We start from the raw sequence: 15,415 nt of genomic DNA, 5'->3' as shown, positions 1-15,415 counted from the left end.
CCAAACTTGATAGCACTTTTGGGCTTTGGGAAGCAGGTACAGCAAGGACCTGTACGATTTCTCCTTTGTGCCCTTGCCTGCTTGCACACCCTGACCTGGTCCCCACTGCGGAGAAATCTGGCAGCAGGCGGCGGCGGGCGTGGCCCGCGCAGGAGGCGCGCAAGGCGGGAGGGCGCCGAGCTGCGGCTACTCCCGCGCCGCCGAGAGGGAGGGGCCCAGCGGCATCCGCCAGCCTGGCTCGCCACCGCTCGCCCGCTGCTCAGTGTCCTCGCGAGCCCAGCTTCGGCCAGCGAAGGCGGCGTCCAGCGCGAGCCTGGGCCCTGGCCTCAGGAGGCGTAAGAGCGGCCCGAACGGCCAGGCGTGGGAGCCTTGCTCACCGGTGCTGGTAAGTGCGGGTCTCCGGGTCTCCAGCTCTGCAGCCGCTGAGCCGCTGAGCCGCTGAGCCGCTGGTCCCCGGGTGGGTCGCGCGCACCGCGCTGCTGCGCCTCAGACTCACAGGTGGCCCCGTGGTGAATGTGGCACCCCAGGCCCAGCTCTGAGTTAGCCAACTCTCCGCTCGGGGGCGCGGGTTGCCAGCCCCGGCATGGCCCACCCAGGCTCTCGGAGGGAGGGAACCCGCAAGAGCCTGACTTAGGAGGGGATGCGCAAAGGCGCGCTCCTTCCCCAGACACACACAAGCTATTCGGGGGAGAACCAGAGCACAAGCACCAAGCCAAAGGCGTCGCAGCTCCAGGTTAGCAGGTGGAGTGGCTACCCTTTCGTTTTATTTTCTTAATGACCTTCCATGGGAAAAGTTTAAGATCATGCAAAGCAAAGTTGGGGCGCGGCTGGGGGCACATCCCAAAGAACAGAGCAGTGGGTTTTCATAGCTTGCCTTGGAGCTGATCTTGCACCTTGGGAGTCCAACCCAGGCTAGCCTTGACCCAGCACTGTGACAATCCGTATAGCACTGTGAGTCGCTTAATCACTCACGGGTGCTAAGCTTAGACATCTGCAGGCAGGCAGCTTCGATGGACTAGGGTTATCTGAGGAGCAGCTGCAACTCAGCCTGTGTTGACTGGTAGTCTTACTCTGCTCCAGCTAATCCCAGCGTGTAAGTGGCGTGTGTTTAATTAGCTTATTTTATACCTGAGGTGATCTCGGAGAATGCTCCTAAAATGAAATCTTTGGCATCGAAAAAGAAAATAACAGGAAATGTAAAGGCTTATTTAGAAAGGGAACCTTGACTGTAGCGGCAGTCCTGCGGGGTACTTTACCCACCTCTTCCGTGCAATAGCGAATCAAAACTCTGCTTTGCATATCTGGCATAAAGGATAGGTGTTGGGGCTACTGGGGGAGGATTTTGTGGACGGAGGTGTTGCTGCAACTTGCATGTTGTTTACGAAATACACGCTTGGTGTCTCTAAATAGCCTCCTGGTCATGTCACTGCCTTGAGCTTTGTTTGAGCTTTTGAAAATAAGACTAAAGGATTTGGTTGTTGTTTTGAAGCTCCTGCTGAAAACAGTTTAGATGCTTTAAGAAAACAGCAGCTTGTTTGTGTTGCCAGGACATTGTTTTTATAAACTTAAATATTTGAACAGCAGGTTTTCTGTATCTAATATGAGTCACTTTCATAAAAAAATAATATCCTATGATTTTTATATTAAAGGGGGGAGACGGTATTACCTTCTCCCAAATCCACCTCTTTCCAAATGACAGGTTCAATCAGAACATGCTCTGAATTACATAATTGTTCTAGAAGAAAACATAATGGATAATGGTCAGTTGTCAAGAACTTAGTTCCGAAGGGAGTGGGACCATTTTAGCACTGGAAGATGGTTGCGTGACTTCAAATGGATAAATCGACTTTTGTTTATAAATTTTTCATACTTATATGCACCTCAGCTGTCTGAACCTAACATCAGATTTGTTGAAATATTAACTTGGTTTATTCATATGTCCATTCTAGATACCACCTCTTCCAAGTGCTCCTCATGTTTTAAACTCATCTTAAAGCAATTTATGAGGTTGTAGTTCAGTGACAGAGTTATTGTCTGGAGTGTTTGAGGCTCTGGATGGGAGCCTCAGTGCATGTGTGTGCAAGTATGTGTGTGCATACACAAAGCAATTCTGGTTGACGAGGACTTTCTTTGCCTATGACATTTAATCAATCTCTCTCTCTCTTTCTCTCTCTCTCTCTCTCTCTCTCTCTCTCTCTCTCTCTCTCTCTGTGTGTGTGTGTCTGTGTGTCTGTGTGTCTGTGTGTCTGTGTGTGTCTGTGTCTAGAGAGTAAACCCAGGGTTCCAAGCTAAGTAAGTATTTCACTCTAGTCCTTTTGACCAGTTTTACAATTAGGAAACCCAGGGCTGAAGAAATGGTTTAGAAGTTAAGCATACTTGCAAATATATATGCAGATACATACATAAGAACACTCTGCTCTTGCAAAGAACCAAAGTCTGGTTCCCAACATCCAAGTTGGTTGGATCTCAACTGCCTATACCTCTAGCTTTAGGTGACCCTAAGGCCTTTTCTGGACCCCAAGGGCACCTGCACTCCCATGTGCACATACCCACACACAGACACACATGATTAAAATTGAGGGAAAGTTTTATAAAATCAATGAAGGAAACCAAGGCTCCTGGAACTTAAGTAGCTTACCCATGAACACAGACTATAGGACAAGACTTCATCATGTCTGCAAAGTTACCTTTATGTGACTTACTTACCATTGTTCTTATTTAAGTTCAGGTGGTGATAGTTTCCTGTGAAGAGTAAAGATTCCCAATTGTAGAAGAGCCCCATAAGCACCATCCACTGGGAAGCAAGGAGCAGCATGACAGAGCCGTCTGTGTGAGTCTGAAGTGTGAAGACCACCATATCCACCAGAAGATCCAAGATGGATCTCCATCAAAGCGCCACAGTCAGGCTCCTGCAGGAATGGTGTTCCCATGAGTCACCATCTGGCTGCAGGAGACATTATAATACCAGGAAAAAACTGAAGCTAATTCGAGTCATTGGCCTTGTCATGGGCCTGGTAGCCGTGAGCACTGTCCCGTTTTCAATCAGTGCCTTTACTGAGACATACTCTCAGAACAACAGAGGAGAAGCCAGTGATGTGACGGGCCCTAGGGCAGCACCCGGTCACCGTCAAAGAACTCTCTTAGACTTAAATGACAAGATTCGAGATTACACCCCACAGCCACCTGCTTCTCAGGAAGACCGATCTGAGAACGGTACTGATCACGCCCAGGGAGACTACCCAAAGGATGTCTTTTCCCTGGAGGAGCGAAGGAAAGGTGCCATCATTCTCCATGTCATCGGAATGATCTATATGTTCATAGCCTTAGCCATCGTCTGTGATGAGTTCTTTGTTCCTTCTCTAACTGTCATCACTGAAAAACTGGGAATCTCTGATGATGTGGCCGGAGCCACCTTCATGGCCGCAGGCGGGTCAGCCCCAGAACTTTTCACATCTCTCATAGGGGTTTTCATTGCGCACAGCAACGTGGGCATTGGCACCATCGTAGGTTCCGCCGTGTTCAATATCCTCTTTGTTATTGGCATGTGTGCTCTGTTTTCTAGAGAAATCTTAAACCTGACCTGGTGGCCGCTCTTTCGGGATGTGTCCTTCTACATCGTTGATTTGATCATGTTGATCATATTTTTCCTGGATAACGTTATCATGTGGTGGGAAAGCTTACTCCTCTTAACAGCTTATTTCGCCTATGTGGTTTTCATGAAGTTCAACGTCCAAGTAGAGAGATGGGTGAAGCAAATGATAAATCGCAATAAAGTTGTCAAGGTGACAGTGTCAGAAGCCCAAGCCAAGGTGGGTGGAAGTGTCTTTACCTAACCATTTTCTTAGCCTGGTTCTGAATGCAGATGTTTGGGCAAGCCTCAGCTTGTTCTGTTTTTTTTGAGGGGGGAGCGGTTGTTTTGTTTTGTTTTAACTACGATGATCTTTGGGCTATAGTGAGTAATAGATTTGCATTCTGCAGTTTTGTGAGAGCCAATCAAAGTGACACTAGAAAATATAATTTGCTGGACATTCTTCTATATGTCTACCAAGTTTCCAAGCTAGTGTAGAGTTTAAAAAAAGAAAACAATGTAAATATAGGTTACATAAGCATCCCATGGCAGACTCAGCATTGGCTTGCATTTTGGAAAATGGACCCAGAGATTTTTGAGAGTGGTTTAATTTTGATGGGCGTATTCTTAGCAAGTGACAGGGTTTTGTTTTTTAGGTAAGCATATGACAGTGATCAAGAGCCATCTCTTTAGCGATATCTAGGGGAGAAAGTTTGCTTTATAAGAGCTGTATCCTTCAGCAGCAGCCTGGGCTTACACTGCAGTTTGGCTTCATTGTCCTGGCTGGAGTTATTTTTCCTTTTCTCTTTAAGTCAGTTTTATCTTATGGTTCTGGGGATTAAACCCAAGTGCCTCCCACATCACTAGGCAAGCACCCCAAGACTGAGTCACACCCCCAGACCTATGCCTGTTTTTCTTGACCCGTGTGGTATTATTTGAAACGAATCAGTGTCCACTGTAGAGGAAGTCACTGGCCAGCCTGCTTCTGTATTGCAGCAGCCCTTTTGCACAGCAGAATAAACATGACCCAGTATACTTTCACAGGAGAATTGGAGGTAACGTTGCTTAATTGGGAGGCAGATTTGCAAAGAGTTTAAAAGAAATTGACCTAAAAATGTAAATTTGAAAGGAAAACAATAGTTGAACAGCATCAGAGAATTTTAATGTGGTTTCATAATTAATGCAGCCTTCTGATTTATATTCCAACTATAAAAATGTCACCTCTGAATACGATTTTAAATGGGAAAACCCAAGTACATACAGAAACTTTTCATGTTTGCAAGGGGGAAAAATCCTCACTAATATTAAAAGCAGATGTTGGAGCAGCAGTAGGATATTTGATCACAAAAAGAAGAAGAAAATGACATTATTTTGGTTAAATGTACATAATTCCTTTATGGTCTAGTTTGATGATCATTGATCTTTGTAGTAGCCACAGAGTAGAAACCGAGTGAAAAAAAATCACTAATGATATTTATGTAAACAGGAGATAGAATATGTACAAAACATGCAAAGGAAAATGTTTTAATTATTGTTACCATGTACATATACATGATATGGGGAGGGTGAATGTTCCACACCATATGTATCAATCAGAGGGCAATTTTGTTGAGTTCATTTCTTTCATCTATATGAGGGTTTAAGGAAACAAACTCTGGTCACCAGGCTTTTGTAACAAGCACTTTACTTTTCTCTGATCCATGGCATGTTTGCGCTATATGTTTATTTTAACATTTATTTCAGTGTGTGCTCATTGAAAACTGCAGTTTCTAGAGCTGTTTAGCACAATATGCAGCAAGCATGCATTCACTTGTGTCAGCTGAGGACATACCCTTCATGGCATTTGACAGAGACATTCTTTATGCTCTGTGTTCTACCTTAGTAACAAAAAGGATGACCCTCAACCTCTCCTCAGGTCTATCTGAATGATTTGCTTACTAGTCTGTGGTCTATTTCAGAGTACTGGACGGTTCTCAGGAAAAGCCATATTTTTGAGAAGCAAGGAGGTGATCTGGCACTTTAGAAATACCCCAGGCACATCAACAGTGGAAAGTCTGGAGGAACTCTGTGCCTTGGGATCTTTTTCTTTTTCTTTTTTCCTACCATGGGCTTTCTTTACATACGCATATACTTTGTTGGAAATTGTGCTGGCTGCATTTGCAAACATTGGAACTTATGGAGTTTGTATTCTGATTTTAGTGGGGGTAGGAATGCAGCCGGGAAATAGCTTTAAAAGCAGGCTACAGAGAGAACTCAGTCAACTATAACGTCCTCAGTAAAGGAGACCTGGCAGAGTTCTTACCTGCTTAACTAGATTATTGTCATTTCACTTTACTGATCATTTATAAGTCAGTGATTCCGGCTGACATTCCTTTTTCATGTCCATAATTTTATTCTTAATTCTGTCTTAGTTTTAATTTGAGAAGTCTTAAGTATACATAAATTTATCATAAAGCTACTCTTAAATATTTCCATGTGTGCTTATTCTCTTATTGTTCTTTCACAGTACACAGTTTTAATTTATTCCATCCGGTCAATCATCGTTCCTTTTAGCATAGGGTATCTAATTGGAGAAGATGGTTTCTCCCATGGCAGAACTCTATCTGGCTTGAGTACTATCATACATTTTCAAGTGGGGTGGTTCATAAGAACCTGACTCCCTTCAAGAAACTATGTCTTGTTGGTGTTTTGTTTGTTTGTTTGTTTGTTGTTTGTTTTGTTTTGTTTTGTTTTGTTTTACTCACTGCTGAAACTTTGAAGTGACCACAATCCTTATCACATTCCTGGTTCCAGAATCTGATAGATGTTGCTCCGGGCTCCGAGCACAGATGTCTCAGATGGGCTGGCTTGAGTATAGCCACTTTCCTTCTGGTGTGCTGAGCTCACTTTGACTGGAATAGCACATTTCTTCTGCAGGAAACAGTGCTCTGTTGTCATCTGGACATAGAAAGAGAATCCCTACACTGACTGTATCCCACACTCATCTCAGTAGGCAGGACGGCACTGTACAAACACCCAGAGAGCAAGTACCGGCATGTTTTCCTGTAAGCTTCACTGCTTAGTTTTTGCAATTATGGGGCAGGAGAATTTGAGAAAGTAGAGAAAACACTTTTTAGACAACCTCACACAGATCATCAGTCGGTTCTTGCTATAGAATCATCAGTTCTTCTGGGCTCAACATGGTGAAATAGCTTTCAAATGACTTATTTCAATAAGGGTGCTGGAAATCTTAATTCGGTTCCATAGTGACTAATAGATTGTGCCAGGAGGCAATAGACTGTATACATGGAGGAACAAGAATTCTTTCCATAAAAGGTTGCTTCCCCGTGTGCTTTCTTCAGGTTTTGTGTGTGTTTGTTTATTTTAAGATTTTCTTTGATGATCCCATTATTCTCTTTTAAACTGTCTCATTGTGCCATTATATGATACAGAAGCCAGACAGAAAAGGGTTTTTTTAATTAGTTCTTTGAGTCTCATACGATGTATTTTGATCATATTACTGCAGCTTTTCTCAGTTCTGCCCCCGTCTATTACCTACCCAAATTTGTGTCCTTATTTTTAATATTTAAAGACCAATTTGTGCTGCCCAAATATTCTTGAATGTGTGGCCTTCCACTGAATAGTAATCAACTTATCAAAGTTTTTCTTAGAAAAATTCCCTCCTGTCTCTTCTCCTTCTCGCAGCAGCTAGCAGTTTCCAACAGCACCAAGTCATGGCCACCTCCCCTCTTTACAGTGAGATTTAGTCTGGCTTGAGTTTGCACAGGTCTTTTGCATGCTATCACAACAGCTGGGCATTCGTTTGTGCAACTGCCTTGCTGTGTTCAGAAGATAAGTTTTCTTATAGACATCTACTACGTCAGGCCCTTAACAATCTTTCTGTCCCCTCTTCCACCATGATTCCTGAGCCTTGGAAGAAAGGGGTACAGGATATATGTTCCTTTAGGAATGAGCATTTTCAGTCTCTTATTCTCTGTACCTTGGCCAGTTGTGGGTATCTGTGTTAGTAACTATCTATTGCAGATTGAAGCTTTTCAGATGAGGATTGAGAGACATATTGATCTACAGGTATAAGAATCTATAATGATGTCATTAGGAGCTGGTCTAAACTCTGTACATTAAATAAGATAAGAGCAGCAAGTTCTCCTCTGGGGCCTTTCATTTATCTAAGTCACAGGCTCTTGGCTGGATATTAGTGCCAGGTATAGGTTTCATCTTGTGGAGGGAGAATCAAGTCAATTTTTCAAAGAGAGGTTGGTTACTCCCATGATAGTCATGCCTTTATCACACCAGTGCATATGTCTTGCCAGGCCAGTCACTATTGTAGCTTACAGGGTTCATCGATGACTAAAACTGCTGATGGGTTTTCTCCCTGGGTAGCATGCCTAGAATCTTCCACCACTGTAAACACTAGCTAGAGAGAAATCTTCCAGATCAATGCCAGTTGGATTTCTCCAACTCCAAGTGCAGGATGGCTTCAGAAGTAGGGTCTTACGTGGGTTCTGGAGGTAGCCAAGAGCATGTGAAATAGCATTTGATGTTTGGGGGGGGGGTCTATGAGACTTCTCTGAATAACAACTTCAAAAGAAAGAATTCATTCCTGGTGTGGGGCTTTTGCCTTAATAGCCCGTGTTGTCTAGTGGAGATGTTGCCTGCTGTGGGTAACTCTACTTTATCCCTTAATGTATGTTTATTTATAATAGGATGCTGAACTATGTTTCTGATGTCTTTTTTTAAATGTTTTTAGTGCCACGAATTCCTCTCTATTCCCTCCTCTACCCTGCTCTGCCCTCTTCAGTCTAACCCTTCCTGTTCTGTTACTCACTTTTAATCCTTTTTACCAGTTCATTCTATCTCCTCTCCCATTGACACCTGTCTCACAAGTACCCCGAGTAATCTCCTGACTTCCCCGGGTATCAGGAAAGTGGCTTAAGATCCATTCATGTAACAATCCTAGTGGCATCAGAGAAATTACTGAAGCTCTCTGAGCCTCAGCTTCTTCATTTTGAAAACAAAATCAATAGCATTCATTTCCTAAAGATTGGGAAAGTAGGTAAATGATGAACGAAAGGCTAAGCAGCTAGCATAGTCTTTGACAGTGTGGTGTGGTGGTCAGTATATGTTGGTTCTCCTCTTTAATTGTTTCATTCTTAAAGGAACGGTGAATCAGAATAAGTTTAATAAGCTCCAAGTTTAATTTATAAGAGCATTGCTTGAAGGGTAAAGCATTGCTTTAGTGGCTCACTGGGTTAAGCAGGTTGCCGTGTATTTGCCATGTTATAATATTCATAAACCTAGCTGTTGTGCAGTGACTATTGCTTGTGTGTTATCAACTCCAGTGAAGCTGTGTGTGTGTGTGTGTGTGTGTGTGTGTGTGTGTGTGTGTGTGTGTTTGTCCTGACATTTTATTGCTCAGAATTTTGCTTGAATTAAGGAGACCATTTAGAAGGGGCTCAGAAATACCTGCACTAAGTGTAACTTCCGTTTAAAGCATCAAGACATAGAATGACTGGGACCCTGTCCTCCAAGCACCATCCTAGCCAGTTAGTGGTACAGCATGTTAGAACCATCTCTTTTCAGGACCTGCAGACATTTGGGGGGAGTGCCTGGCTGCTGAGACCTGGTTTTGATGTGTCACTGTACTAGGCTGTCACTGGCCCAGAAAGCAGCTGTCCATGGTACTTAACTTCTTAGACTTGGCATGCTAATCCGACAGCAAGTCAGCTGAGTTCTAATCAAGGGAGTGATCCAAATAAAGACACCGAAAGCAACAGAATGCGACGCTGGACTCTAGTCATCTGGGAGCACCTTGCTCTAGTCGACCTCTCTGTTCCTGGACGTTGATCACAGGTTTTGCGGTTGAAACTGTTAGTTATGTTCTGGGGGAAGTTAGAATTAAAACACTATAAATATTCTTACACAGTTCGCATTTCTTTCATTAAATCATAAGTAATTTTTATAAACACTCGTGTGTAGCCCAGAGCTTGCTTAAGATTCAGACTGTGTTAGGGAACTCAAGCCCTTCCAAAGCTAGTCTATAAATCAGTAAAGCTCATATACAGACATCAAGGAAGACAAGATCCATCTTAGCTAAACAAAGTTTCTCTTTTTTATTTCTTTCCTCCCTCCCTCCCTTCCTTTATATCTTCCCAGTCTCACTGTGTCACCTAGGATGAACTGACAACCTCAATCCTGCTCAGGTGCCTGGGGCACTGGGATTGTAGGTGTGCATGCCCAAGCTAGGAAGGACACATTTCTCCACAGATGTGAAAAGTGATCGCCTCTTTTGAACAAAAAGGAAAGTTTAGGGGTCACAAATCCTTGATCAACCAGAATTTCTAGTGTTATATACTCGTTTACATAGAGGCGCAGCATACTGCTGTTTTTATTGTTTTGTTTTCTTCTATTAACCAGTTGGTAATAGGTGTGTTTTACAATGAGTGAGGCCTTTTGGAAGACCCCAGAGGTCAAGGATATTTAATGTATTGAGTCCACATTTGACACCCTCCCCCTTAATCTGGTTTTCTCTGGTTTAAACTCTGAGTTGGTCAGCAATGCAGAAAAGCATTTACCTTCCACCATTCTCTCCTTCTCCTTCCCTCTCCTCTCCTGCTCCTTTTTTTTTTTAATAGAACTGGACAGTTACAGATCTGCATCTTAACTGTCACCAAGTATTGGGTTGTGGAGGTTGAGAAGCAGCTCAAAAGTTAAAAACTCTTGCTATGTATGTCCAGAACTTCAGATCCAAGCAGCCAAGTAACAAGCTCACTGTCCAGCACACACCTTTAACTGCAACTCCCAGTAGGGCAGACACTGCTAGCATTTACTGACATGCAACCTAGTGGGAAAAAAATGCAAGTCCCAGGGTCAAGCAGAGACCCTCTGGAGGGACAGGCAGAGACTGATAGAGGAGGACACCTGTCACCCTCTCCTGGCGTGCACACACACACACACACACACACACACACACGAGAGAGAGAGAGAGAGAGAGAGAGAGAGAGAGAGAGAGAGAGAGAGAGAGAGAGAAGGGGGTGGATAATAAATCTCTTTTGAAAAGGGAGAATGGAATTGTTGTGTTAACCTTTCCTGGAGGCATTTGGCAGGTTTAATTTTCCCATTCTTTGATTTCACACATCTTGTTTTGTTTCCTATAAGTCTGTCATATGCAGAATGCAGTTACATTTTGTTTCTTTTCCAGGATGATAGTCATTTTCTGAGAACTGGAGGCTTAGTGTGTCTGAATGCGACTTTTTTCTGTCATACCTATATACTTTCTATCGTCGGCCTTGCTGTTTCCTTTCATGATTTTTCCTTGCCCTTTTTTTTGCCTTTTCCCCTAAGTTTGTTTTTCCCCTTTCTGTCCTGGAACTCATACACCATATTTCAATACTTATTGTTCTTGTCTTGCATTTGAAGATTTTCGTTTGTTTGAGGAGGTTATCTAGTATTTGGGGGGAGTGTGCTACGTTGAGAAGGGATTTTCTGAATATGCAATAGATTATATTGTGAGAAATACATTTCAGCCTGTGGATTTGTTAAAAGGTAGCATGTGTGACAGTGATGTGCAACTTTGATAATATGTTCCCAGGGTGTTTAATGTAGCCTATCCGTGGAAGAAAAGACCCTCATCAACAGCCACTCTACCCCCAGCAAAATTTTGAGTCACATCAACTTTAAGAGAATATTCTAATAGGAAGTCATAGGAGAACACTTTAAATATTAGACTTACCTTTTAAATTACATTTTTTAACCAGATGATAAAATAACATTCTCATTTTCTAAGACTGAAGTAGCTTCTAATCTCTCCATTGCACCATCTGAACATCACTTTTGTTTGCATGCTCTAGACTTCTCATGCATATGCACTCGCACATATACTGATCTGTGTACATGTATACCTACATATTTACACAAAATGAAAGGATATTAGACATACATGATTTAAAAATCATATTAACGTGCTTGTCATTTGAGAACCACATGGATCTTCTGCACATGTGTCTAATTTCTCTTTTGATGAGCATTGTTCCTTGAGAACAGGTTTAATAAATACAGTGTTAATAATGCCTAAAAAAAATCATATTAACTATAGATTACTTAATGTGGTTTTAAAATTTCTTAGCCAACTGAGAGCGCATCCTCTTCCTGAAATATGTTAGCTACTGTTTAGTTTTATCATGCTGTATCAAGCTGTATTATTTATTGTTTTATTTCACTAATGCTATAATTAAAAGGATACGACAGATTGTGTATGAGCTTCTATAAAAGAAGAAACTTAACACTAGAGGTTTTGAGTTTTTTAAAGTTTCTATTGCACTGCTACATTCTTCAGTATTGAATATTAAATGTTGTGGTGATTTCCAATTCCACAGGTGAAATCTAGAATTTTGATTAGTTTTCATTTGCATTTCTCTGATTAATTGGGAGGATCTGCTTTGAAACATATGCTTATGACAAATTAGGTTTTTCTTGTGTGGATTGCCAGTTTCCTATGTCTTTTGTGTCAGTTTTAAAGTTCACTCTGATGACTAACATGAAGATCTCTTACAAATATATGCTGAGAATCCTAACCTTAGCTTTTCTCGTGTTTCCCATTTCCCTACCTAAATATCATCAGGAAGTTTTTGCTGGTTTTGCTTTTGTTGAATGGGTGAATTATTCTGAAGAAGGGTTCTTGAGAGAGAGGTTCCAAATCTGGCATGTGTTCCCTGGCTATATGACCTTGGGGAACTTTCTACCAGTCAGGGTCTCTGTTTCCTTGTGGAGAAATGGAGATGTGGTCTAATATATAAAGAAATGGCCTGATATATTAAGACATATATTTCAGATGACCTAGTATATCAGTGTTTTAGCATATTCTTTCTGTACATAGACGGTCTGATAGTCTGTTGACTCTCCTAACCAGACCAGCTAGCAATCACCTATGTTGACATTATCAGAAGGCCAGATACTAACCATATCCCTGTCACCTAACTCTTCTCATTAACTGCTTTACATGTGATGTTTCACTTGAATGTTTTAATCAACTTAATTAAGCTGTAATTTAACTTAAGCATGCCTTGGGAGATGACTCTTCTGGACAGATGGGGAACAGTGTGCATGGAGGAAAGTCATTTAAAGTTTACTGCAGGACACTCGGCCTCCTTGGCACTAGCAGCTTCTGGCAGTGAATACCCTTGCTGGCAGCTGCAACTGCCTCTTGGTGCTACCGGAGCCTGCTGAGCCCTGCTGGCCTTCCAGAGTCAAGGACAGAGAGGATCAGAAAACTAGACAGCACTTCCTCTCCAGCTCACCCAGCGCCATACTCTGAAGTAGGTATCATCTCCTCCCGCAGATCAAGGGATCAAGGGATCTGAAAATACAGATGAGTTTTAGATTTAAATTTAAACTGAATTTGAACTTGTATCTGCCCGACTCCAAAGTACATCCTGATTCTTAGACCTTAGTGCTTCTTGGGATAATTAGCAACAAAGAGTGAATTATATTCACTGTTCATCTTTGGCTTCATTGAGTCAGCACCTCCCAAATATTTTTAATGTGACTCATGTTTAAAATAATAATTTTAAAGTATTTGTTTGTTTTTGAGGTCCTGGGAATTGTACTCAGAGACTTGCACATGCTAGGCAAGCGCTCTACCACTGAGATATATTCCCAGCCCTAAAACATACAACTCAGTGTGTAGAAGTTTTATCCTGCTAACCATTGTGCCACGGAGCCAGGTGTAACAACTCAATATACATACACATGTGCACACATGCAGGGGTATGAACACATTTACATATAAAAAGGAAATCTAAGTAAATGAAACACTGTGCCTTCGCCTTAGCACTGCTTGCATTTTCCATTCAGTAAAAGCATTCTCTTCAACCTTAATAATGACTTGTGATCTGAGTTGTGTGTGATCTAACGTCCCTTAGAAAGTTTCTTTTCCATATTCTCTTCTTCCTCTCTGAAGGGCTTCTCATCAAAGCTTTTAGTGGTACAGTTGCTCAATGACATCTGTCTGAGAAAAAGAATGAATAAGGGAAGAAATCTAGAAGTCACCTCATTGGACTAGCTCTGTGCTTCAGCATGAGACTGTGAAATGGGTTGTGACTCTTGTGTGTGTGTGTGTGTGTGTGTGTGTGTGTGTGTGTGTGTGTGTGTGTGTGTGAGAGAGAGAGAGAGAGAGAGAGAGTGAAGGAGACAGAGACAGAGACAGAGAGACAGAGAGAGACACAGAGAGAGATCTCAGAGGGACACTTGTAAGACTCACTCCTGTCTGACATTGTGGATTCCAGGGATTATGGAACTCAGTTCATCAAACTCGACAATAAGCACCTTTGCAGAGCCATCTTGCCAGCACTTTTCAGTTCAACAAAAGGGCCCCTTGCTTCTTATCACTTTTGTGACTTTAGCTTCAGAGACATGAATCCAAAGAGATCATTAAGTACAAGTAAACCCATGCTAATTTTAACAATAGAAACTTCTACATTAGAATGTGTCCATAAGTCTTTCTAGCTTTCTTCCCAACAAGCACAATTGTGTGTGTGAGTGTGTGTGTGTGTGTGCGTGTGTGTGTGTGTGTGTGTGTGTGTCTGTATTGTCCTAAGAAGCCAACATCCAACAAAATGTCTGCTGCACATGGCTCTGATATGGTTAGGAGGGTATGATGGTTAGCTGTTGTGGTTGGGTTTCTTGTTGTTTGCTTGCTTGTCAACTTGACCCAAGATAGAGTTATCTTGGAAGAGGGAACTTCAATTGGAAAAAAAATGCCCCTATTAGATTGGCCTGCAGGCATGTGTGTGGGACTTTTTTTTTTTTGATCAATGATTGCTGGTGGGGGGAGCCCACTCTGGGTGGGGCCGCTGCTAGGTAGATGGCTCTGGGCTGTATAAGAAGGCAAGCTGAGCAAGTCATGGGGATCAAGCCAGTAGTTGTGCTCCTACATGGTCCTTGCTTCGGTTCTTGCCTCCAGGTTCCTGATTCAGTTCCTGCCCTGACTTCCCTTCGTGATAGTGTGTAAGCTGTGAGGTGAAAAAACAACAAAACAAGTACAACAACAATAAAAAAACCCTTTACTCCCCACATAGCTTTTGGTCATGATGCTCATCACCACAGTAGGAATTGGAATAGGACAAGAGTGAAGATTAGATCCTAAGCTTACAAAAACCTCAACTCATGCTTGCTTTCCAGTGAGCTTGTCAGGAGGTAGGAAAGAAACATGGGTTATGAAATCAAAGAGAAGCCGAATTCTGTCAAGAGAGCTGAAGCTATGACTGTTACGTTGATTGGTTGCCTTTCTATGAAGTATTCAATTTGTGAACCAAATAATGTAGACACAGTTCTTATTCCAGTAAAATTGGTGGTTTGGGAGGAGACTGGGCATCAGGTTACATTTAATACCATGTTCACAGCTTTACTGGTTGTACTCAGAACCATGCATTGGCAGGGATCAAGCCTACAGAGATGCAGTGCCTGTCCACATCCTGGCTGTGTAAGACTGTACCAGGCACTTTACACCAGGCACCCATTCTCTGTAGATGAAAGGCTGGCTTATATCTGATATCCCCAGCAGCTCTCACAACTGTGCTTCTCTGTTAATGGAAAATAAATAAGTCACATAAAATGCCCTAGTATTTGCATAAAAACTACGCAAACCTCTGCTATATTTTCAATTGTCTCTCAGTTACCTGTACCTAATACAACTTGTTACATAAGTGGTTGTTGGACTGTGCTGTTTAGAAAAATGATGACGAGAAAAATTTATATTGCTCAATGCAGGTACTACTTACTTTCCAAATTACCAACCCGTGGTTGCTAGAATCCATGGATGTGCACCTGTTTGTAATCATAGGTTGACCAGCA

At 42.3% G+C, this 15,415-nt stretch overlaps 1 protein-coding gene across 8 annotated transcripts in view; it reads left to right on the top strand.

Moving 5' to 3' along the window:
* Positions 1–227: 227 nt before the first annotated feature.
* Positions 228–15,415, top strand: part of Slc24a2 (solute carrier family 24 member 2) — a 237,584-nt gene continuing 222,396 nt past the window's right edge. For 3 of the 8 annotated variants that reach the window (XM_087551414.1, XM_087551418.1, XM_087551417.1), the window contains exons 1-2: positions 262–385; positions 2,724–3,809. In XM_087551414.1, coding sequence (XP_087407540.1) covers positions 2,877–3,809 — 933 coding nt within the window. In that variant the 5' untranslated portion in view covers positions 262–385; positions 2,724–2,876. 8 annotated transcript variants of the gene reach the window in all.

This window comes from Rattus norvegicus, chromosome 5, assembly GCF_021556685.1.
Source record: "Rattus norvegicus strain SHRSP/BbbUtx chromosome 5, alternate assembly SHRSP_T2T, whole genome shotgun sequence".
Lineage (NCBI taxonomy): Eukaryota > Metazoa > Chordata > Mammalia > Rodentia > Muridae > Rattus > Rattus norvegicus.
Note: the sequence above shows the minus strand (reverse complement) of the source record. Positions and strands in the feature narration are given on the sequence as shown.